At 35.5% G+C, this 27,582-nt stretch overlaps 1 protein-coding gene across 7 annotated transcripts in view; it reads left to right on the forward strand.

The window, feature by feature from the left end:
* The window catches only part of CDIN1 (CDAN1 interacting nuclease 1), a 124,909-nt gene that overhangs the window by 82,106 nt on the left and 15,221 nt on the right, over positions 1 to 27,582 (forward strand). For 2 of the 7 annotated variants that reach the window (XR_010472934.1, XM_065064206.1), the window contains one exon: positions 1 to 27,582. This exon is cut by the window's right edge and continues 8,247 nt beyond it. The exons of 4 other annotated variants lie outside the window; for them this stretch is intronic. Coding sequence is in view for 2 of the 3 variants with exons in the window: in XM_065064206.1 (XP_064920278.1) it covers positions 1 to 16 (16 nt within the window). In the remaining variant the exon portion in view is untranslated. One more of the 7 variants, XM_065064207.1, reaches the window with a different exon arrangement.

A 27,582-nucleotide genomic window follows, 5' to 3' on the forward strand; every position in this document is an offset into this window, starting at 1 on the left:
CCTTCTATTTCCATGACAAATTTTGCTGGCGCTGGTCTCTTTTATCTGGTGACCAATGACAGAACCCAAGGAAATGGCAGGAAGATGTGCCAGGGGAGGTTTAGATTGGACATCAGGAAAAAGTTCTTCACCCAGAGGGTGGTGGACACTGGAACAGGCTCCCCAGGGACGTGTCACGGCCCCAAGCCTGACAGTGTTCAAGAAGAGACTGGACTATGCCCTCAGACACATGGTGTGAACTGTGACGTTGTCATATGCAGGGACAGGAGCTGAACTCCATGATCCTTGTGGGTCCCTTCCAACTCAGGGCATTCTGCGATTCTGTATTTTTAGGCTTTCTTCACAAGCATAACTACGACATACTGGATAGCACATTTGTTTTTTTTATTTTCCTAAATAGTTTGCAGCACACTGGTCAGGTCTCAACAGGCCGTGCATCTTACCTTTCTTCTGGTTCCATTTTGCTAAAACATTTTAGATGGTTTTCATTTATCCTTAATTTATTAAATATAAGCTTATTACATAAATGCATTACAGTTGTGCATGCAATATCTTATTGTCTGTAATCTGGGTCTATGTTTTTCATCTGCGCTTGGACTGTGTCTAAGCACTCCATAGAAAGTAAAGGAAAATAAGCCTTTTGTATGCAAATTTGTATTCATTATGTATATTGCAAAACTGCTAGGCATTTACAAATTGTAAGAGACAAATACTGATCTACGTGCTTATCCTGGAGGAGTGTGTGGCAGACTTTGCTTAGATTTCTGCTGCTACATGTATTCTGGGAAACAGTGGATGTTGCTGTTTGTCAAACCATACAGTATGTAAATTTTGGGAGTTATGTATTCTGGAAGATTAAGGGCTGATTGAATGGGGATAAGAGGAAGCTTTTAAAAAGCTAAATGTAGTTAGTTTTTTTCTTTCTCCCAGTAGCACCTTAGACTGCATGATTTAATATACTATCAAAAGGAGAATAATTCAGCTGAAAATATGTTCTGAGAGAATTTGGTGACACCATACCTTTCACCCTCTGAGAACCTGTATGTCCCTGATTTTGAGTATAAAGAGAATACTAATATTCAGGTGATATTCCTTCTGTTCTCATCTGCAAGTGAGAATATTCAACATGTCAATCTGTGTTCCTTTAGCATTTCCTTTAGTTTAACACCATCTTCAAAAAGTGAGCAGGAATCCAACTGGAAAGGTACAGGTGACTTCTGCCTGAGGAGACAAGTAAAATTAATTGGCAAATTAATTACAATATTACTAGACTAGAGCAGAAATTGCTGACTTCTTTTTTGCCCATTTGAGACCACTTGCATTACGTTCAGAAGAATGTAGTAAGATGTGCCAGCAAACCCACGGTATAAAAATCCAACTTTGAGGTGTTAAAGGTTTAGCTGATGCTAGCAGAGACTGCTGATAATTTTTATGTAAACAATATCAGCTACCACGTTGTTTATCAAAGCACATAGGAAGATGGTTTCTGCTTCTAAAAGTTACAGGATGATCACAGCAGACAGGGGCACCAGCATCTGTCATGGCACTAGGAGGGGATTACCCGCTGTATTAAGCTGTTACACTTTCTCACTGGAAACTGCTGTCTGGACACTTTCAGTGTAAGAATGTTTTTGTGGTGGAAAAATTGCTGTAGTCTCAACATACTCAGTTAAGGATTCAGTGTCATCGCCAAGTAACAGTGTATGTAGAAGTGACAGAACTGAAATCTGAGTATAAAGTTATTAATTGAGGGGTGATTAAGATGGCATGTGATATCCATAGGAGATGTTCAGAGAGCTTTGTAGTGGGTACAATAGCAATGATTAGAAGAAGGAATGCTGATCCCTTCATGCATGAAATAGTTTATCCCACTATGGAGCCCAGGAAACTAATAAAGCTTCTGTGGACCAAAGCCATAGAGGCTTATTTTGACCAGATTAAGACATTTGCTAGAAATGCTTGCCTTGTTTTTTTCTTTCTCTTTTGCAAAAAGAAATGGGGAAACAAGCAGTTACATCAGAAAAGGCAAATCGTGAAAAGAATTATTGTAGAGTTACTCTTATCACCAGAGATCAATCCTTGTATTTTAGAAAAAAAAAAGGTTTTAACCATGTTCTAAAATTTGAAAATAATTAAATGGAGTTTTTTCATTTTTTACAGTGAATTTTAGTGACTCGAAAATGCCTGTGATTCAGGAAATGTGAGCATAAGTTAACCTGATACTGATTAGAAACCTGGAAACAGATCAGCAGAACATAAAGCAGCTATTGCACATATGTCTTGATAACGTCTGTAAATGTTTCTACATGAAATACACAGATGAGGATTACAAAGATTCTTACTTTTCAAAATGTTTATACTATTTCAATCTACTGTTTTCTAGAAAGGCTCTTCTATATTTCTCTGTCAAAGGAGTCTTTAAGACAAGCAAATTCTATAAATATACCTTGGGATAGTAGACAATATATAAACACTTCTCAGATTTCTTTTGTGTATACTATGTGGTTTTCCTTTCATACCATAGTTACCAAAAATTCACTGTGTAAATCACATTATATGTTGTTTGTATCAGAGTGGAAAAATATAATACGCTGCATAATTTAAAATGTCAGCATCATGAGTTGCTGATATTTTCCACTGCATGTGAATACCAAGTTGAATGTTCAAACAGTTTTTAATAAGGAGATAGCATTTGTTTCAACCTATCAATATATAATTCCTCAGTACAGATGCCATGTAATTGCTTTATCCCAGAGGAATGTGAAAGCCGCTGACAAAGTGAAAACTTGAAAGAAAACTTCAGTGGGAGCTAAAGGTCCCAGTTTCTTTTCCATGTCCTAAAATTAGTAAAGAAGAGGAACCCTTCAGTTTTAATAAATAAGTTTGAGAAGAAACTGGAATAGGAATCAACTTCACTGCTTTCCCTTCTTTATACTACAATTCTAAAGAGATCTCTATCTGCTGAAATTTAATACGGTGCAGTATCATTGTCTAAGTTTTCATAGGATTTGACTGAACTTCATCCCAACTAATCAGTCATTTTGTGAGAGAAGCTGATGTCTCATCTGCCATTTTCATGGGAAAAAAAAAAAAAAATAGAGGCAACAATCCTGCTGCCTTTTGCAGGTGTACTCGTCTTTTTACCTAAGGCAAACTTGTACCATACAAAGATTAAAACTCAGGCTTTCAACATAAATGTTTTCAAGTATTTTTAACAAGTAGAATTAAGCAGAGGTGCAAATATGTGATCCATCTGTAGCAATTAATAACTGTATTCAGTTATATGTTAAAAACATACAGGCATTGTTTTGGCTTAAATTACTTTGTGCAGAAGTGATCCCATATTAGGATCTATTTACCAACAAATATTTAAATTTTCATTGTCTTCTGAATTCAAAAGTAGAAAGCCTCTTGCAGTCTTTGGGCAAAGGGATAAAAACACAGAAATGGGAAAGAAAGTTGTCCTCGCACACTGATAGTTTTCACCTCTCACAACTTTTTTTTTTTTCCTTTGCTACAGTTAGTGACATAAGGAGTACTTTAACTGAGCTTTTAATGCTTTTCTTGAGGTAAAGAAATTCCACCTTCAAATATTATCCTAAGTCCTAGGTAATCCAGTTCTTAAACAGTAGGTCTGCAGAGAAAGCAATAGAAAACATTATGGAGAAGAAAGCCTTTATGACATGACTAAAAAAAAAATCTGTTCCTACTGTTGTTTAACAATGACTTTTGAAATACAGCACTTCTAATTTAGTTTTACTTGATACATAATTAAACTACAGAACTCACTATGATTGTGTTATTGCCTCTTGAAGTTTATGAAAAACATGAGTATTTAAACATCATTTTATACCAATTTATGATAACAAAAAAGATTGTTTGCTCTTTCACAAGATGAGATATAAATACTTACAAGATATAAAAGGCTTGTCAAAGAAATCTCTAATTGCCTTGAATTAAAAAGGTTTTGAAAAGATATCTAGGAGGTTGTATTTTGCGTTGTTTTGTTATGTTTTTGTTGTTCTTTTTGAAGCAGAGTGGTTACTATCAAGAATAGAGGACAAAACTTGGAACACTTACTTTGGTATTTTATATCATTGTTCTTTTTCAGTTTGATGATATTTTTATTATGTGAACCTGCTTTTTAAAAACATATTATGTCTTTTCTCTAAGCAATATGAATTAAGAGTAAAATCTCAACTTTGCTGTTATTTTTCATATCTGGAGATTTTCTGTTAGCATACAAAGTGGCTTTGGGTTGAACTATTTCCCTGCACCATTACACATTATGTTAGTTATTGTTTACTGCATGTATTGAAACTACACCTGAAAGTCCTAATAAAATGTGTTAGAAATTGACATAGAACAGAACAAGAGATACTTGGTCCTACAGAATTTAATGTTCAAGTATAATGACAAGAGTCAACAGATGTTTATAGTGCAGTGCAAAGAGTCAATAAGATAATATTGGCCAGCGTAGTATTCACTGATCTGAGTATGTCAGCAGCCTGCTAAATTTTGCATGTGTTTTGACAGGTGAGAGATTTAGAGGAAAATAACAGATTGGTTTTGTTAATGCTTTTTGCGAATTATTGCTAACCTTGAGAGGCAATTGGGGATAAAGGATAAAGGTGGTTTGCCATTTCAGTGTGGGATTTGACAGTTTGCTAGAGAAAGGAGAGAGATGATAGAACTGTGAAAGGCATGTAGGTCTTCCTCTGTAACAGGTCTTCCACTTTCCAGGCACAAAGAAAGACATTATAAACTTAAATGGTCCCACTTTTTTTTTTTTTTGCAAAATTGTTTTGGATGGAGATAAGTGGAGCAGACTGCACTGATCAAGTTCATAGAAAGGTATTTTGCTGAAATACAGAGAAGAAGTGAGCACTTTTAAGGAAATCTCATCTGTGTTGATGAAATGAGAAAGTAGGAAATAAAGATGCCCTGAAGAAAGCCAGATTTGAACATGCCAGATACGAGGAGCTACAGAGGGCCATAGGTGTTTTTAATAAATGAGATGATCATGTTGACTGTAATGATTACAAAAGAAGGGTGAGAAGAATAAAGATTAGAAAGTTCTGTTTAGCTACATTGCTAATTTTCTGGTTTTGAAATACATAGACTAAGTTGTCAGAGTACAGGCATCATCATTAGTTTCAACTTTTGTGAGACATACCTGGGGGAGTGTAGACCTCATTTGTCATCCCATTTGTTATTGACCTGTGCACCATGAAAGGAGAGGGCCCAAGTGTAACTTTGAGATATCCATTATGATTCTAGGTCCATATGTCCTCATTGTACCTTTACTAGCAATGAAGTTTCCACCACTTTTCGTTTCTGAATGCATGCAACATACTCATGACAAGTTAGTTCTTGGAAGATCTGAGACCCATATGCTAAATGGGATGCTTTGTCAAGAGAGACACCTCTTCAAGCACTCTTGTGATGATCTCGAGTTCATACTGCAAGGCTCTACCCATAAACGCAAGACAAATCTGCTTTTAAGACAACCTGTTGCAATGCCCTGAATCAGTAAGGTGGATGTACTCACTGAGGTTGCACTTAAATTAGAGTTTCTAAATAAGATTCTCCTACATAAGATTCAGAGAAACTAAGCTCAAAGCCCTTGGGAGCTCCCATGTAGAGCTGTAGAAGAGTTCTGGAAAATCCTCTACAAGACATACAAGTCTAAAACAAACCTCCCAGATCTCAAATACCTAGCAGGAGGACACGCACTTTCTGACTGAAGCCTTTCAGAAGCAGTGGGCCCACATTTGTGCCTGTGAAATGCAGACTAAAGCAGTGTGTCAAGTCCCGTGGAGGTATGCATATGCTCCTGCTTCCATTGATACCACCTTTTTTAATTGAAGTCATAGAAATCTGGTGGTTTGGATGTGTGGAAAACCCAGTCAGGTAACAGTTAGCAAAAATAGTTGAACTGTGTACCTTCAGAGCAACTCTTCTGTTGAACATCCAAACTACGGCTGAGATACCATCCTGAACTGCAACCTATTGGTTAATACATTCATGAGCCTGGAGGTTATGCTGGGAATAGAAGATGCAAGAGTAACAAGAGGAATGTTCTACCAAAACCATACTGACTATAGCCAGAACTGGAAGATAATAATCTTCTTCCTGTGAGAGATCTGGTCTGTAGGTAACAGGTCTTTCTGTTTAGCATTCTACATTATAAGTATTGGATTTGTTCTTTTCCCTATTTCCACAATGGTACTATTAGGGGATTGTATTACTTACTTTTATAGGGAAACACTGATACTGCCATTTGAGAAAGTTCTAGGGATCTTGTTTATATTCAAGTGTTTTTCATTTAAATCGTGGTACTGTTTAACTCTTAGCCCTGAAGATAGAGGGAGGCTCTGCAATATTTCAGAGAATAGCTAAGAAAACTATCACTTTGAGATTAAATGAGATAAATCTGATTTCAGAAACTCACAGAACCTTAAATAAATAAATAAATAGGAGGCAGTGAAGGCCATACAAGTAGCTTTATGTTACATTACTGCTATTATTCCTGTTGCTTGATCCCTTTGGTTTTCTGCATTCAAAACAAACTCTACCCAAACCTTAGGACTCATGGACTTCATGAACATGCATTTCTGCATATGGAAACAATTCTTTTGATACCACAGTGCAGTCAATTTTGATGCTTTAAAGGTCAATAGTTTACGATGTTACAGGACAATTCAAATTCCATTGACCTCATCAAATTCTGTAAGAGAATGTATCAGGCATAGTCCCAGAGAGTTAGTAACAGGTTTTCATTGTTGCCCCTGCAAAAGATGCACAATGCCTTTTTTTGTCCTTACTAGTACACCCAGATTTATATGGTTTCTTGGTTCTTTTGGGATTTCAGTAGAATTTTTTACCTTATCATGACACAAATATCTTGATGTTATCAATTCCATGGGTTTAATAGTGCTACCTTTACCAATAAGTTCTATTAACTTGTTTTTCAAGACAAGAAGATACTCAAAATGTTTTTAAAAATCTAAAATACACATTGGCTCTGTTGTGTAAACTGGTCACTGTAATTTTCCTCTTGAAGTCTGAAGAACCATCTGCAGCTTTTAAGTACATATATATTCCTAATGTACTTTGGAGCTTTAATTCTTACATTTATTTTTCTGATTCTATATGTTATCCAAATTATCCTAATTATATACATCATACGAATTATCACTTTTTAAGAGGGAAAAAATGCTTTCTGATTTTATGAGAAGCTTCAGCTTGGCCTATATTCTGAAAAGTTCATGTTGTTAATATTATGGAAGAGCAAAATAACCTGCAAAAATCCATACAGGTCAGCATTCTTACATACAAACTTAGAACATATGAAATTACGTTGTGCAAGTAATGAAAATTAAATCAGGACAAAATTGGAGAAAGAAGAGAAGGAGGAGAAAACGGAAAGTATTGAGTTAGTGGATATATGCATTCCTATTTCTATTGTCAACATGATCTTAAACCAATTGTATTACAAAACTTGGAGTATGTGTGTGTTGTGACAACATAGTCAGTCTCTTCAGATTCAATTTCTTGTCCTCCTGTGATTGGTATATGCTGCAGTCCTGCTATTCCATGTGTATTCATCTCCACACAAGAAGAAAAACTCTGAGGTTTTTTTCAGCAGTTACCTTTCTCTTCGTGTTTTGAGGTGATGCTTTCCGAAGTCCAAGTTGAAGTCTTGTTCACTTAAAGTTTAAGAACAATATTACTGTTAGTATTTCATTTGAATATGAAAGAAATGCAGTTTTCATGTGAAAAACACTTCTTTTTCTCCAGTTTCAAATCAAATAACAGAACAAAGGCACACATAACTTTTACTTGCCATGCAGCCTATGCAGGGTGTCTGGGGTAGAACTATAAATAGTATGGAAAATGATGATTTTTATATTGTTCTCTAGATTAAATCATTGTTTTGCTAGAGACAGTGGGTAGTTATCCACTAACTGCATTGGGCTGTGATTTGACCTTGTGACAGTGGTTCCCCCTTTGTGACAGCGTGTTTGCCAAGCTTGCCTTCAGAAGTATATAATGTTGTTCTTTAGAGTGAGCTAAGAGTCTTGTAATTGAAAAGTTCACAAGAAACCTTTAAAAATGAAATTCTAAAAGTATCAGAGGTGCTAATAGTCTATGTGCATACTCTAGGATTGGCTGTTGCTAATGGTCCGAGCTTTATATTACAAATCAAATTCAACCTGATGATCCTGTGTTGCATAAGCAAATTCTAAATTTTGTTTCAAAAGTTTTAAAGTAACTGTGTCACTGGAGATACACGGTGTTGTAAAACAACTGATAAAATATCATTTCCTAAATGCAGATTTTCGTGACATCAAAACTGAAGGAACCATCAAAACTGGAAGTTATTTCAGTCACTTGTGCGAACTGTGAACACTCAATCGTGAAGTGCCTGTGCATTGCTTTGTTTTGTTTGTCCTCTGCAAAAGACTGGATGTTTAATGCAAAAAATTGCATCATCAAATTTTAAAGTTGAAACTCGTTAGTTTCTTGAGTAACTTAAAGGTTGCTATGGTAACATTAGCCCATGCATTTTTCAGCTACTTTAAGTAATAGTTATGTAATGAACAGTCTTGACTAATCATCAAAGTACTGTATGCAAAGTAGGTACATTAATGTTATGACAAGTTCTGGACCCAATTCAGCATGCAGTGATTGGTTTAAGTTCCTAACTGAAACTGTTTGCCCATTATTTTTGTATTTAAGACATTTATAGCGGAATTTCTGAATGTAGCTATTGGAAGTGCTAATAGGTATAATGTTATTAATTGTGTTTTTGAAACCTGCTGATGTGAAGGTACAGTCTCCCTGTTGTCATCATCTTTATTGTATTGCCTAGTGGATGCAGCCCTTGTGGATGTGTGTATGCATGTAGAGATTTTTAAAGTGTAGATGAGATGGATGTTTAGTTACGAAGACGCAGACACTTATGGAATAGGAAATTGTAAAAAACCATGTGCTCTATTTTTGTCTCTTCCAGGGTGCAACTGTTGCAGGTTTGGGTGGAAGAGGGGGCTTTGCTTCTTAAGGCATATGAATAGTCCATATGCAATTTTCAACCTGAAAGGCTAAACTGATTTTCTGTTTTAAGATCTGAAGTTAGAGGAGATATAACTTCAAAGTGAATCAGAGCTATGTTTATCCCTCTTATATGTCAGAGTTTAAGTGCAATGTTTTATGTATACAGTCATCATGACAGTTAAAAAGGCTATAAAGAAAAGCAATTATATAATTGCTTTAAAGAATTAAGTAGCACGGATAAAGGCTTTTAGAAACTGCAGAGCAGTTTTAATAATTATATCACCTGAAGTCAAGCTGCAAAATTATGTCCTAATTATTTGCAATGAGTAATTATCTATAAAGTTATAAGCTTTGCAAGATTTTATGGGAGAGCTGGGGAATTCTTTGGTTTTTTTTTTCCCACACACACTAAAACAACACCCCGTCATTTTCTATTTTAGTAGTTTCCACAACTTAAACATTAAATTCTTATTGTTGCTTTCTCTTATATTAGTAGTGTGTGTTTTGCAATTCTAATCTTCACGTTCTTCTTTCTTTATCACCGAAGTAGGCCTTTTGAAGCCAGGGAATTTTTCATAGCAATATTGACAGTGTTCGCATTTGCATGATGACAGCCAAGGAATGGAGCAGTAATTTTTGAAATTGCAGAAGTATTTAGAACACTGATAAAAGCTGAAATATATTTTTGATGGATTGAAGTTAAGCATACATGATTTTTCCTGCTGTCAGAAGGCTCTGAATTTAGTGAATATTTGCCTGCTGTGAGAATGCAAGATTAACATCACAACCATCACCCGGGCACCCAAACCCTGCAATTTAATAGCTTTTTAGGTTCTTTCCTTTTTCTAAACAGCAATTAATCTCATTTTAGTACAATTTTCTCGTTTCTGAAGTCGCTCATTGAATCGCTGTTTTGTTCATATTTGGCTTCAGCTCCTCTGCATAGTCATTAAAGTCCCAATTAATGTCACCTTTAGCTGAAGAGTACTCATTTTTATTGAGAAAATGACAGTTGCTGCCATGAGTAGTGCAGTGTAATATACATTAATTGCCCTGTAACACTGGTAATTACGAGTTTTTCAAGCCTCTCAGTAAACTGTCATGCCTAGACAAGACTGTGCTAAAATAGATTACTCATTAGGGAGACCTGTCCTGTTTTCTGGTGGGTTCTTAGTGTAGGTTTAAAAAAAATCTTGAGTTTGAACAAATAGTTGCCAAAAGCAATTTCCTACAACAACATGTCTGTGTTCAGTTTTCCAGCCATCACTTAAGCCTGCGGTCAGCAAACAGACAGGGTGCTGTGGACTCTAGAGATGTCAAGATCTCAATGTTTATTTAGGTGGATCACAAGGATAAGCTTAGCAATTCATAATTCAGTGCTTAATATGGATATTATTAAAGCTGCCTTTTTCACTGTTGTGTTTATAACAGGTCTACCTGACATTTTAGAAGAGCAGTCAACGTTATCAATATTTTATGCCCCAAACGACTTTAACAGAGTACTACAGACTGTCTAGTGAGTTGGAATTACTAAATCCATTCTCAAATAATTCTTGTATAGGAGCAGCAGGGATTATGTTGCAGATTATGTGGAATAATTATCAAATCTTTCAGGAGCTGTATGGCATTATAAGGTGTTTTTTGTCAGAAAATTAGAAAAAATATGTGGAGAGAATTCAGTTAATATTGTGACCCCCTCTGAAAATCAGGCTTCGTATTGTATATTGTTAAAAGACTTACCTGCTTACCTGAGATATGGTGGGAAGCGAGTGTTCTTAATTTCAGAAGGAATGTATTTCACTGCTTTCTCTTTCCGTCTCTCTCATATTTTATGTTTGTTTTTAAGGACAAAGTAGTCTCCTTTAAAGCTCGTGGTAGCACTGGACTGACAAAAGAAACCTTTGTTTTATCTTTGTTATAACACCTGCTTTAGGCAATCTGCTCTTTCACGCTCTTTCTAAATGAATTTTGTCACAGCCTTTCATATTCTCTTGCAGAGACGAGCTAATGAAAGTAGATAGTACAATTTGTGCTGACCAGGTAGCAACTGCCAGCTTGCAGCTGAGGATAGTTTAAAGAAATAAATAAAATATAGCATTATATCGCTGATTTATCCATTACATGACATTAATAGTGAGAAACCTTGGTGTGTTTATCTGTTTGTATTGGTGTGCGTTTATCGAATTGTTTATGACAAGACTAATTGGGGTAATTGTAGACACTGAAATTACCTGTCAGCTATATGTAACCACACTCCCTTTCTTTCTGACAAATGATGACAACTGAGGGACCCCGTAGCATTACTCATGATGGCTTTTCGAGTGGTAATAAGGACAATAGGGGCCCTGGCTAATTTGACATGGACAGCCTTCACAACAAGAAGCCAGCTAAATGACTTGTCAGTAGGGGAAAGAAGTCAGAAAAGTAATGGAGTCCCCCATGGCGCTCTGACAGGGAGATGAGGCAATTTCAACGGAAAGTGAAAAGGCTTCAGTTTGTCAAGTATTTAGAACAATCAGAGAACAGCTAGAGGCTGGAACCTGACAATAAATTTGTGAACCATGGTAGCAGTTTCATATAGGTCAGTTATTTCATAATGGCTGTGAAGCTTTCAGAGGTTTCTGCTTTCGTAGCGTACTTCACATCAGCCAACTGGTGCTTTGTCACCTTAAATTTGTGCTTCACTTTGCACAGTAGGAATAATGGTTAAGGTTACACAGGAACGGCAGTGTGAGACAGCATGATTTGCAGACACCAATCTGTTGAAAAATAAACAAAAATTTAGATAGTAATAGTGTGATTGCATCCATTACAAGCTAGCGGTGTTAACATGTTCTTTATGATTTTGGCCTGCACCCTTTTTATGGATAAGTGGAGTACTTTCTTTCTCGTGGACAAAACTAATAAAACATAAGCCCCTGTTCCTATCCTTTCACCCTACTGTACATAGTTAAAATTTCTTCAGGTTCATTTCCTGCTGCTTGCTCTTGAAATGTATTCCAGTTCTGTGGTGTTGACATCTATTGAGACACTATAACTGGTGGTACAAAAGGAGAATTTATGATTTTTTGGGTGCTCTGCAGAAAATGATGTTAAGGATTCAAAAACAAAATTTAAAAAAACCTTGCAGACTTAAATAGCAGTTCTGTGTCCCACTGATAGTGGGTCTTTTTATCTGTGGCTTCAGGAGTCTGTTAGGTTTTTTGGGGACTTGCTTTTTTTTGTTTTGTTTGCTTGTTTTCTTTGTTTGTTTAATTATCAATGGTTCTTACCTATTTATTTTCACTGAGATTAAAAAAAGTATGATGAAAGCATCATTTCGGTATTGCACTGTGCCTTCTGAATTCCTGACACAGACTCCTGAATTCCTTAAAAGTGTTTATGGATTGAGCACAGATTTAGTGAGAAGTATCAACTTGTCCTTTTTGGCAGTGATTTTTTTGTTAGAAAATAGGATTAAATATATTTATTTTATTTTAATGCTTTACGTATGGTCTGATTCCTTCCTTTTACCAAATGTCTTGTTTCTTGCCGATTTTAAAGCTAGTGCAGCAACTATTCGTTTGAGTACTGCGTAGAATCTAGCTTTTTTAATAAGTGCTTCAAGATGTCTCATTGCACGATCAACACATTTCTTGACCTGGTCTTACTAAATTTAGCTACATAAACATTTTCTCCTTCTCACTTATTTAAATGTATAGCATAGAATTTTCTCTCTTGCTTAAAGGTCATGGAATAGAAACTTTCTGTGCCATATTTAAAAAGTAAGACTGCTTCGTTGACATGAATCCTGCTCCCCCACCCCCATCCATCACCTTTTCCTCTTTTTTTTTAGAGTTACACTCTTGCTCTTTGAGTCTCATCACTCAGATTTGAAGGAGTCTTAATTTAGGCCAGCCAGGAACTTGGCCCTTGATTCCCTATACCTGAACATTTCAAAACTGTATTGCGTTTCTTGAGTTGCAGTGATATTGTCAAGAAAATATCTTAGTAAACTGAAGGAGCTTGTGATTCTCCAGGATGAGCCATTGAGTCTAAGATTATAAATGTAGTTCCCCTGTCCACACACACACAAACCACACCTAGGAGGTGATCATTTAAACATGGTATATCTGCACCTGAATCTCCTTTATTCTGGTTGCCTGTCCTGCACATGTTCATCTAAGTTTGCCAAATATTCTACCTAGTTATTTTCTAAGATGTTTCTCCAGCAGAACTAAAGAAACTATCAACATATGCTAAAGTAGCACCAGGTCTCTTCTCTGAATAATGCAAAATCTTCCCTTTTTTGTATGAAATAGAGCTTTTGACGTGTTTGCATTCAGGTGCGTCTCAGAGCACTAAAAGATTAGGATTGTTTGAACAATGAGGCCTAGAATTGCTTCAACATGCTGTCTTTTGGCCATACTCTTCCTTCCCTCCCAGTGGAATCACGAGGGTGTGAATGGGGCAGAACCTGCCTCATCGGGCTCTTTGGTGCAGCTGTCGCTGGCTTCAGTGTCGTTTCAATTGTTTCATTGCTCATAACTGCCTTCAGTACTTCCACTGACTTTGTTAGTTCATCTCCTCTCAGCTTTTCGAGAGATGTTTTTAGGGTGAGGGTTGTTTTTTATCACCTCCTCTTCCTCTCTTCCTACCTTCCATATGCCCTAATGTGCTTTGGTGCTGAAGTTTTGTCATCCACATCTTGATCAAAATGAGAAGCCAATTCCGTCTATTTTCACTCTCTGCTGTCTGCAGTCCAGGTGTATGACGCCTGCTAAAGTCTACAGTGGCATCCAAATGGTTGAGATTCCAGCTACGTTTGTTTCTTTATTGACGTATTTAAATTAAACAAAATTTTCATTAATGACTAAATACAAAATTATTTGAAATTCTTTTATAGCAAAATATGGACAAATTCAAAGCTGACAAAGGAAAGGCAGGCATGGCCCACAATCTTTTTAATGAATGCTATGTGAATCCTGGATGTTGTGTTATAGCGCACTATTTTGTTTGGAAGCTGTATTTTTCCAGTGGATAAAAGATCATTTGCTATTATATCCTTTTTCATTTTGTGACCTATTGCTTGAGAAACATTAACTTCAGATAACACCTTAAAGAAAGATGAAGAAGATAATCAAAAAAAGATAATCAAAATTCATTGTTCCGTGTTTAGGAAAATGTCTTTCTTCAAAAGAAAGATCCCTTTAAAGTATCTTAAAAAGTATCTTAAATGAGTAGTATTTCAGTGGTACTATGAGTTTGTAAGACTGTTTCACAAGGTAGTGGCCATATCTTGATCTTCTAATGATGCTGGTTGAAAATTGTTCCTCGTAACACCTTTTCTGTCTTCTCTTCAATAAGAGATTTTCTTGGTAAGTTTGATTTAGGAGGTACTTTCAGTGCTTTTATCACATTTAGTTACTTGTCTTGGAGGTAGAGGATTTTTCTTTTTTTTCTTTTCCCAAGGCAAATGCCTTTTTTATTTATTGCAGAAGATATTAGAGTTTTGGAAGACTGACAGAAGTTACACCTTGTGGTATGAAGCATCTATTTCAGAATGAATGAGGACAATTTAGTTCTGATTGAGGAAATACAATTCTTTTTAATGCGGTGGATTAATTTTACAAAACATTTATAAAAACAGCAGTTTAAAAAATTAATGACTAGACATTCCTTATAGAATTTGGATCTAAACTAAAATAAATAATATTTGTAGGAACTTGGATTCAATAATTTTACTCTTCTATAAAAGTAAAAAGGTAAATGCTGAGTAAATTCTGAAAGGCATCAAATGGATGCGTCAAAGTTTTGCATCTAATCTGACTGAAATAACGGAGGCTATTTTCCATTACTAGAGCTTTGAATACTTCCCTAGTTTCTGTATTGCTATGTACTTATGACTTTTCATAAATATTGTCATTATATAATGGTGCATAGGTCTACTGTTAGAATATTTTCAAAATGTGACATGAGATCAGTGCAGAAAATATTTAAATGGAGCTTTACATTTTCTTTCCATTTAAAGATACACAGGAGTAGTACAAATCTGTTTTTTGAAAACCCATCTCAGTCCGACTAAAGTATAACCAATCTAGTCTATGACAATCTCAGTTCCTGCATTGAGTATCCCTGGAATGGAAATGCAGAACAGAATCATTTATACCAAAACTCCAAACAGGTCTTTGCATATCAATTATGTTTCTATTACAGCAGATACTGCCGTATGGCTTTAGGTGATGTGTATGTCATAATTCTAGGTTTGCTTAAATATTGAGTCTTCTGCAGATATAAAATCCTTTCCACCTATACTCTGTCCATTACTCTGAATTCATTAAATCATAGTGAATAATAGCAGATTATAGTTCTTATGGCTACTAAATCAGATTTTTTTAAGTTCACAGCCATTAGGAAAATGTCCTGCTCTGTCCTGTTCCTTTATTACATTGTAGAAGGAAATGTTTTTGCAGAAGTACAATACCATGTTCAATTCTTAAATGCAGAGCTCTCTCGCCAAAAAAAAAAAATGTTTAAGACCTTTTATACTGTGTAATGCTAACTGTCCATTCTACTTTTCTGCAATGTATTTATTTTATTACAAGGAAGCAGTCACTGCATGATTAGCAGGTATAAATAAGTGATGAAAAATCTGAGATAGTAGGTAGGTTGAAATATAAGTAGCTTTACATAGACAAGTAAACATATTTAGATGTTATTAAACTACATATAAGCAATGCTTTGTATGTTTTCACTAACAATTTTAATTGCAAAAGAAATTCAAATTATGTGAACTGCACTTGCCCAGTATGTAGTCTTAATATCCTCTCTACCATCTATCCCAATAAGTATAATAATTTTAACTGGCTTTCTCAGCATTTTCTTTCCCGTCTCTGAAAACTAAGAAAATAGGCTGACTATAAATTTATTAGACACTGGCACTCTAAAATCAGGAGAAGCATCTTCCAGATAAAAAGAAAAAACAACAGAAGTCACTTTTTCTGTATGAACATCCAGATGGAAATTAAGCTGGCATGTTTTCATGCTAGAGTATCAAAAAGAGATGTGGTTGTTTTTAGTGAAAGGTAGTTTAACTTTTCTATTTTCTCTTTTTAGTTTCTTTAACCGAGCGTTGTCATCTTTGCTTCATCCAAGTTTAGCAGTTCATTTCCTACTCAAGTTTTCATCTAAGGCTAAAAACTGGAAATGCAAGGGATGATCATATGTGTGCCAGAAACTGTAGTTAGGTCATTATTTCTTAGCTAATTCAGATGGAAGAAATTTCTGTATATATGTAGGTACATGTATTTTTAATCCATAATTGTAAAATAGTGATATATAGTCTTCACCCTTAGTAAGTGAAAATCTGCATGGGTATTACAGGCATTGTTTTATTATCAAATCTAAAATCTCAACCCTGACCTGAGATGCTGCTAGTAAGCATCACTACATCTCTCTGTGAATTTTACTGTATACTTGATCATTCCGTAATAACCAAAAAGTGTGGGTGGATTTTGGTTCATATAAAATCCATATTAATATGTAGTGTCTAGAGTCACATGTAAGTACCAGTAAAAGATGGCATTAAGTAAATTAATCTGGTTAAATGATGTGAAAAGTCTGTTCTGGTTAAACTGTCATTCCAGCAGCTGGCAAAGCCTGTTACGCTAATAATTGGAAATTATCAATGCAGGAACTATTGGAAATAATCAACTGCTTTTAGGAATATTATTGATGACCAAAATGCCATTTGCTATTTTTATTACCTTTTATTGTATTTAGATTGTAATTTAACTACCCTCTAATTAGTTTTGACTTAGCTCAATTGGAAGTAGTAAAACCTACTTATCTAATAAGTGACACATGTCATAAAGAAACATACAACCTCCTTATTTCCCCTAGGTCAGTCATCCATGAACTAATTAACTGAATTTTTGTTTCCCCGCTTTTTTGAAGAAAAGCAATACAATTGAATTTGTCCTTTTCCCCCTCCCCAAAGCAAAACACAGAAACAAGCACTTTTTTTTCCCTTTAGCTGCATTCTTAACTGTTAAAATGTCCTGAAGCACTCGATCACGTTGCATTTTAATTTCCAAGCCATGTGTTGGATTAGTGAAGTGCACATGTTACTGATTTGAGCTGAAAGTTCTCAGTCTGTTCAGCAGAACACCAGGCTGCCACAAACAAGGTCCTTGCTAGGTCAAAGGCCTGAAGTTGACATCTTTCTTAAATCTTACTTTTGTGAAAACTAGAAGCACAGGTCAGGGCAGCAAGCTGATGGCATTGCCTCTTACAACCGCTGATTAGATTAGCTCAACATTTATCAGCTACACAGAGACTAACACTTAACCTTTTAACTCAAGAGTTTTGATGTATCCTTATTTTTTAATGAGGATGTTATTGTCCCAAAGTGTTCCTTAAAGCTTTAGTGCAGTTTTTTTCGCCCATTTAGCTGACTAACAGCCTTTAAATGCTTTGTAATTCAAAGTGCAGCGTTTATAATTGAGCTTTGTTGTGAGGGCAGAGATTGAGTGATTTTGCTCTAGAACAATTTATTATTATTTTTTTATTATTTATCAACAGATATTACTTGTTCAGTTCTAAGATTTTACTTGTATCTATTCCGCTAACCTAAATTTCAAGGTGTAATTTATAGCTAGTTTGAGTGCTAGCTACTTTTTAGCCTAAATCATTAACTTAGAAATATTTACAATTGGAGTTTTCCTTAGAAAAGATGTGGTAACTTACTGCTTTGGATTTACCTAATTATCTGTAACTAATTCTAAGTATGGACCCTAATCACCTGAGTTTTGAAAGCTAATTCACATCTGTACAGGGAGCAAAGTTGCCCATGATTCCACATCTAGCAGGCTGGATTCAAAGTTTTTCTTCTCTGTTGGAATTCGGGGCCCATAAGGGATGTATTTTGTCAGTTACAAGAGTGGGCATTACAAAAGACTGCAAAAAATACCGTCACCAGATACCTAAAATAATCCTGAATTTACAGATTGATGCGAAAAGTTGCAGCTCTTGCTGTGAGAAACCAGCAGGCAGGTGACAAAACACCAGGACAGTGGCAGATGCAGGACTGAATGATTTCTACTTGGGCAATGCTGAGATCTCAGTGCCAGACCGAAGTGAAGCCGCAGGTACCTGGGGGCCATGGTCACTGCAGAGCTGAGTTGGGACCCCAAGTCCCAGGAGTGGCTGGAACAGATTGCAGCAGTGAACCGTCACCTAGCACTGGGGTATCAACAGCCTAAATATAAAGAAAACTGAAATAATGTTGTGAGTATTCCCTAGTATAATAACTACAAATAGTAAAATATCAACTCAAGGACATAAGAGGAATAGGTCAGAAATAAAAAAGTTTTCCAAGCTGTTTTTACTAGGGAACGTTTCAGTTAAGTTAGTAGCATTAACTAACTTTTGTCCACTACGGTTTAGCTGTGTAAATCCTAACTGCCAGTTATTGTACCATGAGCAACTGAGGACACAGCACCTATTACTGCCCTTTGACTCCGGGCATGTTACTTTTTATTGCAAAGGTCGGTTGGATGTAGATTTCCTTGGGACTCTAGCATCAAGAGTCCTAGTTGGGTACGAGGGATTTGATTAGCACACTAGTGTGTGTGACCACATTTATATATCACCTACTGAAAATGCACTGTCAGCAATAAAGAGGACCACCAGTGGGCTAGAATAATATCACTTGTTCTCCTACTTAAAAATAAACGAAAGGTTGGTTTGGAAGGTAGCTCTTCTTTTTCATTGCTAGCAGCATTCTTATCTCCTTCCTATGTGTGTGAAAGTGACTTAGAAAGTGTATTGTATGATTTCTGTTTTTAAATCCGAGTTGGTAAAGAGGATAGAGAACACTAATGTTTCCTGGAAAGAAGAAAAAAGGAGTGGTAGGAGAAATTCCTGTTTATCTGCTTCTGATTTCTTGAAATCGGTTTTGAGAAGCAGCAGTATTTTCAGTCTGGTTTTCACCTGCCATTAGCCTGTTAGTTCAGCTCCATGCCCAAACTACAGTCTGGGTGTTCCATAGCAGACTACCATATCCATACCTGTGTAAGCAAAACATTCTTGTTATGGTCCCACTAGTAAAAACTATGATCTTGGAGTCAGATTCCAGCATCTGGGGGTGGAAGGGAGAGCCTGACAGCCATAACTGAACAGATCAAGGCACAGCTTCATACCAAACATAAAAGTTTCATTAATCTGGAAGAGAAACAGCAGAATAGGGACTTGCATTTTTTATTACTGAGTCTCATGTTATCTAGTCATACGTCAACAATTTATTTTCCTGCTTAAATTAACCCTTTGATATACCCAGATGACTTCAAAAAAGGAGCCCTATTTTGAATCAATTGTGTTATTCAAAGCAAACGTTGTTTCCTAAAAGCATTGTTTCCTAAAGTATAATTGTAGACTCTTTAGAAAATGTATAGACTTAGCACTTACTTCAGTCTCACTTTAGACTACAAAGTCAATTTGAATATCATTTGTTATATTTGAAAGTGATTATTTTATTGTTAGCAAGCAAAATGTGAAACAGACAACACGTTTAGCTTTAGTCAAATTGCAGTTAGAGGAAATGAATCTCCTGCTGTCTAAATAAGTTGAAGTAGTTTGAAACTGCCCAGATCCTGGAAATTAATAATCTTGTTCTATGAAAAAACAGCTTGATATGATGAAATCTGGGTGTAAAGCCATGGATGTGTTCTGTAGCTAACATAAATGGCAGAGCTTCATTGCTGTGCCTGGAGCTGTCTGGTTGAGTTGCAAACCACAGTGTAATGGCAAAAAAAATTACAATATTAATTGCGTTCTATAAGCTAACATTATTTTATCACATAGTAAGAAAACAAGGCAAATTAACAGTGTTTTATTGTATTACGCTCATTCAGAAAAAAAAAGTCTGTATGAATTTATTGATACATTAAAGGAACTCTTGCCTGCTTCTCAGCACTTCCCTTTGATAACAGTTAATTTTGAAAAATGTTTATAGATGGTAGGTTGTTGTCAGATTTATATTCTATTCTTTTCTGTTACTTCCTCTTCAGAGAAGCCACAAAAACTATAACAATAAATACAGTATTTTACTGCTCCATAGTATGTCAACATTATTTTTAAGGTTGTATTCAGTTTGTAGGGACACCAACATTTTTGCATCTACAGTAGGCAGGACAGTGTGTATATGCTTAATTCCAGGTGAATATGTTAGATGGTTGTACAACGTGTATGTGCTAAAAGGTGTATGAGTTTGGGTGTCTTTATCTTACTTCAGTATTTGTGGATAACCAGCATGATAAGGTTTGAACTTTCAGAGATACTGAGGTTGGGGATATGTCATATTTCAACAATTTAGATTGTCAGCTATCTATCCTACCAAACCAGGTGAGTATATGTACTGAACCTCAAGCCAGACTTCTCTTAGCGTGAACTTCTACTGACTTCTGTTTAAATGTATGTGATTTAGTGATAATGAACGGTCTTATACTTTCCTTCTTAAAACAACTAAAGTATTATCCTCCAAATTAAGCACTTTAGGTGCTCGGTCACTTCTAGTAGAGGAAAAAAAAAAAGGGCAGTCTGCAGTACATCATGTCTGTTTTGTGCTTATATATCCAAGAGTAAGTGGGCTAAATATGAGCAAATACATTTTTTTTCTCTGGGTATATCAGAGGTTAAACGGCTAGGAGAAAGCTCTTTAAGCTTAAAGATAGTAACAACACACAAGAAATGTTTCTACCTGTTGATAAAATCAGACTAACAGATTAAGTGTTTTGGACAGGAGAGTAATAAAGTTCCAAAATGTTTTTCAAACTGATTAGTGAAAGCAAAAAAACTATTTTGCAATGAACTTCAGTCAGTGTATGAAAAGAGTGGTTGGGTTTTTTTGCCAAGCTATAAATGTATTACAAAAACTACCTGTTTTTACAGTGATTTCCATGTTTTTTTATTCTTAAAAATCTTTCAGAAATCATGCAACTTTATCTTTACTCAGCTCAATGTCTTGCTAAATTTAATTTTACTGTAATAAACGTTGTGTTACAATATTAATGTTGATTTTGCACATGCAGAATCAACTCCCACACTGAAAATAAGTTTTACAATTTGTTTGGTTTACAAAACAAATCAAAATAAAAAATACCTCAAAACAAATATTTTACATTCCTTTTATGCATTGTATTGAAGTCCTGATAAAACTTCTTCTAAAAAGAAAGCATTTGCCTTCGTGGAATTGAGGTAACTCCTGTGAAGCTACAGTTGAAACCAGTCACATTTGCTCTGAGACGGGCAAATTCTTCTAGTTTGTCCTATACTTTTCCGTAATCAATTAATGAATTTATACTTAATGTTGACGGGGGGTGGGGGGCAGGGGGGAGTTGGGTGTAGGATTGGGGAAAACAAACCTTATTTTATTTATCGCAGATTGTCCGAAAGGCAAAATTTGTGGATTAAAAACCAGGGATAGTGCACAGTTGTAAAGTTATTCGTGTCTCACAACATTTGCCTTGGCATGAGGAAAAACAAAATTTAGCCAAGATTAATTTAGTTTAGGGCATCCCATCATTAGCATACTCTCACCTATAGATACATATGTGTTCACGTATATGTAAACATATATATATATATATAAAACTATTCCCCTTTTCTATGCTACTATAGCAAAATAGGTTAGCTCCATATCTGAGCTTATTTCCCAGGAATCTTTTCACATATAGTTTATAAACAACTTTAAGTTAAAAGATAAGACAGTGAAGTGCAAAATAAATATTGAGTTAAAGTTGTCTGACTGAAAATGTTTCCTTGGTCACTAAGCTTACCTCCCGTTTTAGGGTGGGGTTTTTTGTTTTTGTTTTTTTTCATTTGCCTATTTTCCACGTTTTGGCTTTGGGTTGTTTTAATATATAGATCAGCCTTGCATTTCTGGTGGTCTATTCTGGTGGACTTATTTTTTTGGTGTCTTTTAACATTTCCTGTTGGCTGAGCCATTAAAGCTGAGCCGTTAAAGCAGCCCTCTCAGAAGATATGTGCATGCCTGAGTGTATTAACAAAGATAAGCAAGTACTAAAAACCTGAAAAGCTTCATCAGACTGCAGTGGAGATAAATTCATTTATGCCAAAACATTCCCTTTGGTTATTAGATATTAAAATGACCTGTTTCTTTGATTTCTGATAATATTCTTCTTTATTTAAAACTAATCATTGTCACTCCAGAAAATTTGTTTAGGAATTTTTGTTGACTGCTGAGGGTGGTTTTGGACAGAGAACAAAGTTTTCGTAAGTTTCAACATTTCTGCTGCAAAAGTCAAAGAGAAATGTCTCCTTCGGTTCAGCTGAGAATATATCAGTTACTTAGGTGAACTCAAAATGTTTTATTTCATGTAACTTTTACTAAAGCAACAACTGCAGTCCTGTAGTGCGCTGTATTTAATGTGGATGGCTGTTGTGTCTCTGCAGGATCGTATCTTTCCTACAACATTTTTTAATAGTACATTGTTAGAGTTGAGGGAGTCTAGCCGCGTCCCAACATGTTAAAAGAAAGGGGGACGGGGTGAACAGGAAATGCCATTTAATGCTGAAATATGTTTCAGCAAATTAAAATGAAAAATTTCTTCTTCAAAAATTTCAAGTGTTTCATTTTGATCAAAAAATGGCTAAATTTTAATGTTGCTAAATCAAAACATAGTAGAGTTCCTTTGTTGTGACCTCTGCATTAAAACTCTTCATTTTTAGTCTGATGTCAAACTGAATGTTAAGGGTTGAGTTTCCCGATTTTGCTGAGCGAAAGGAAGCAGTGGTACAGCTGAAGCCTATTCCAGTTCCCACCCATCAGCATTTTGCACTGCTTCTCTGGTGCCCGTACAGCTGGGAATCACAACCAGAAAAGTGACTTCCCGGGACAAAGTTGAATTCTGAGGGAGTTCCAGTTACAGCAGGGTTTTATTAGAAGAAATGCCTACTAGAGATCCACCTGAGATCACCAAGTCTCTGATAACAGTAGCTCTGAAGGGACATCTAATGTCCATCCCTGACTTCTAGTAAGAAAGAGGAATATTCCTTAGATGTGATTAGCGACTGGTAATAGCTGCTTTTTTTTTTTTTTTTCACTTTGAAAGCAGTTTTGTTCTCGCTTTTATTGAATTTATGGGAGTGCAGTACAAAGCAGCATTCATTACCTACTGTTAAATCTAGTACTGACAAGTTATGCATCGCAAATATAATTCATTATCAACTATTATTTAGTAATTCTATATTGTTTTGTTTGCATCTCATCCTGTTTCTTGTATTGATGTCAAATTGTGATACAAAAGACAAATGGAGTTGCTGATCAATGACTAAGATAAATGCTGATATAATCAAAATGGCATAAGAACAGACGATCCATTAAGTAGGGATCACAATGTATGCCAAAAATTAAAATACACAACTGTGAGATGCTTTAGTATCGTGAGAGATTTCAGTGCATCTTTTTACCTTCCATTCTTGTAAGGGAGTCATGAATGAGATGGAGCACTTCAAAACAGGGGTAAAAATCAGTAGTATTGATAGTAAACAAGAGTATTTATCAAGAAAATAATAATTTTTTGTTTATTAATATTTTTTTCTTAATGTTGAACTATTGCAAAAATTTCCTTGTCATCATGCTGGCCACCTTGCTTTTTCATATTGCATCCTGTGAACTGTCAGTTGACTTATCTTTACATTAATGGGCAGAGCATTATTTATGAGATGCGTTTTCTTCAATTGTATTTGGAAGGTCCCTATCATACAGTCCAATGGCTGCAACTCTTGACTGAATGGTCAGTATTTCTTTATTTGTGTTTTAGTGAGGTAATCAAAACCATTTTGTCCCCTACAGGTTTTGAAAAAAAGACCACATGTATAAACAGTTTTATGTAATATATGTGTGTGTACGCACAGCATTCTTAAGGTTAGGCAGTCTTTTTTGAAGATACTGTCTGTTGTCATGGCTTTATATTAAACCTACAAAGACAGGGAATTCAGAATTATTGGCCTGTACTTAATACAGTCAGTGAATTATTATATCTAGGCACAAAGTGGTAAGTAAAGATTTTTAGTCTGATCTCTGAATTTCCTTGTAGCTGTGGGTTTGTCAGACCTTTAACAATACACTAAAGTAGGGGGCTAGGGGCTGTGGTTTAATATGGACTAATGCACATGGCAGAGCTTTTACATTAGTGCTATTTCTTTCAATGCATTATAGTGAAATTGTATTTTAAAACCAGGCAAACTATTGATGCTTTTATTGAATGGAATAATTTATTATAGGAATATTTTAGTCTGTTGACATTTCATCATCAAATAACAGTAAACATAATACACATTTCCCATAAGACTGCTCTCGAGAGCCAAATATTTGCTGTTCACTTATTGTAAAAGTAGCATTGTCATAATTAGTCTTTGGGCAAGACAAAAAATAAATGTTTAACAATGATCTTTTTAACATAGAGAGATAAGTCAGAAATATTCCAAAACAAGTTTGCTCACTACTTCCAATTAATGTTTTAAAAACTGGCAGTTACTTTTACAATTCATTGATTTTCTCTTTAGTCATTGAAAAAAGCTAATCAAGCTAAAATATTTATTGTAAATTAAGAGCTTCATATTTAAACTCACCTATCTGATAATACACTAAAATTGTTGCATTTGTTTCTCTTCTTTTATGGAAAAATCCTAAGCATATATAATATTTCACTTAGTCCCTTATAAGGTGGCTGCTTGCTCCTCATGTAACTTCTCTGAGACCATTTATATGTCTGAAATGGGGAGAACAGTTAGGTGTCATCATTTAGTATGCCCTTATTTGTCATCAGCCTTCATTGCAAATTTGTTGGCAAGTGCTAGTTAATGCTGAATGAGGACTGTGGTTTAACAGTCTGCTTTTCTGACGTCATGCTTTTTGGATTTTTATTTTAATTGTTGTCTAGATATTTCACACTACTGCTTTATGTATGTTTTTTCATTTTCGTCTTCACAAAGACTAAATCTACCTTAACAGTATATTCTGTAAACCTTTTTGCATCTCTCATGCCTCTTATTTTTTGTTTAAGTATGCCAGAAACGTGTTATATGAGAAAGATTCTTGGTAGGAGCAGTCTATGGAAGTAGAGGTAGCTCTTTCTTCACACTTTGAATCTAATTTCTGACACTTTATGGTTCATCCTTACAGTAAATACTTTTGTTCTATAAGTGACTGGACAGGGAAGACAAAGGCACTGAGTGTACACTCTTTTTTTTCTGGAATAACCACCCTCTTTTTTACTCATTCAGTTGGTAGGTGACCGTAAAGAATATTGCCTATGTGTGTGTCTCTGTAATTCAGTTTTAGACATGCTGAAGCATAAATTCACTAGGTATACAAACACAAAGTTAAGAACTGTAATAAAGTGTGTGCATAAAATGGTGGTTTTGCTGTCACATTTGATTCAGTTGCTATTGCTTTGTTCAGTTTTACTGACAAGTTAAGCTCATTTGTAAGCAAAAATGTTCAGCCCTATTCAGCCATTCTTACTGCGGGCAAGTTTGCTGGAGGTGGCAGGCCTTGCATTATACTCCATTAGTAGGCAGCCCACCTGTCACACTTATCGCTGCCAGAAAGTTGTTTTACAGGTAAATATTCTCCACTGAGAATTTTATGCCTTCAGTTACTGTTACGTTTGTTCTGTGCTTTACGAACTGCAGTATCCACTTGGAGTTCAATTCTCCAGGTGGTCCCAGGAACCTTTTATGAGCTATGTACATTACAACCAGAACCTTAGGAGGAATCCAGAAACTAGAAGAGTTTTCTTGTCTTTATGTATTTATCTTCCAAGCCTAGAGAAACTTCGCAACTTGTAGATTTTACCTTTGATAAAAATCAGTCAGTCCATTATTATTTATGAAAATTAAATTATTAAGCTATGACTGCGTGAAAATAAACAATGGTTAATATTCATATTGCTCATTTGAAAAGAAGATTCTTTTTAATCCTGCCTTCTTTAAAACTCTTTGTCTTTACAGATTCTGAATAACTTTCTGTTATTTTATAAATATATATTGTCTTATACAGACATTTGTCTTTGTTCCTCAGGTTGGGAAAAAGCATTTTAGTCTGTATTTAATTTTGTTAGTAGTGGTGGTATTTCAAATTGCTTGAGAGCATGTTTTATGTTATTAGTTCCATGTACTGCATTTAAAAATGTGTAAGATTTTGCCACCATGTCTAGTACCCAGCTATCATAAACACCATGTCTTATAACCTTTTGTTAAACTTACCGAGTGAGATTTTAAAATAATTTGAAGTGATTTGGTCTCACTGCCCTCACTGAAAGTTTTTTCTAGACCCAGAGCACTGGTCTCCCTGATGTAGGGGACAATTACTTGTCTTTTCAGCCTCTGCTCTCCTGAGCTGGAAAGGCCGAACTCATCTGGTCTTTCCTATGAGGAGCTGCTCATAGCTGCGGTAGCTTTGCTCCCTTTGCTCCGTACCTGGCTATTACGTGTCTGTCTTGAATGACCTGTCTAGAGCTTCCAGATAAGGGCAAAACAAGTCTTTAAGGATAGGCAAGATTTCTAGATTTTTACTGAAAATCTTTCTCCCAGCCCTTCATAGGATTATTTTCCCCTTTCCTTAGCTGCATCACTTTGTGAACGTGTAGCACTCAACTGTATTACAGATTGATTCCTTCTTCCTCTGGGAAAGCGGAGGGGAATATAATTTCTGTATTACAGGTTGTATATCTATGTGTAAGTTTGAAAAGAACTGTATCTATATTTTGGGCATGTTAAAGTAAAATTGCAGATTGTGCGCGAAAGTCAGAATAGTTATCGGCAGTAAAAAAGTGGATAACTTGAACACTGTCTAAAATGTTTGGTTTGGTTTCTGGGTCTTTGCAACAAATGTTCTAAGATTGATCATGGCTGCCAGACAGTGCTATCAACAAGGCAAAAGTTTTTCTTTACTGTCACCACATCTGCTCTTTTATTAGATTTTGTTTATTATGTATTTACACAGTAGTGATCCAAATATAGCATCTGGTTTGGGTTTGTTTTGTTTTCTAAGAAGTGAAATACAGTTTGGGTTCCTCTAACGTAAATATTAGACAATGTCCCAACTCCTGCAGTATATAAGCAAGGTACTGTGCAAATGCACAATTGTCCTTAAATGCCCATGGAAAAAGATTACAAATCTATCAGGTTTTATCCATCGTTTTTCATAGTCACAGGACAGACTTTTGTGCAAAGTAAACCAGTGTAAAAACCAATCAACTTATTTTACCCTCAGTAATAACATGTTGCTGCCTGTATTACCTCACAGCATGTCACAAGACGTTGTTATGTGCTACTCAGTTATATTTCATTTATTCCAGAAACTCATCAAGTCACTTCAGTATAAGACTTTTTAAAAAATTAAAAATCACTCAGTACCACAAAGCTCTTTAAAGCCAGATTTCCATAAATTTGCACAATGCTAAATATTGGCAGTGTTAAGCAAATGAGAGCAAGTAAGTACATTAAAGTGGAAAC

The sequence above is a fragment of the Columba livia genome, chromosome 5 (genome assembly GCF_036013475.1).
Source record: "Columba livia isolate bColLiv1 breed racing homer chromosome 5, bColLiv1.pat.W.v2, whole genome shotgun sequence".
NCBI classification, from domain to species: Eukaryota; Metazoa; Chordata; class Aves; order Columbiformes; family Columbidae; genus Columba; species Columba livia.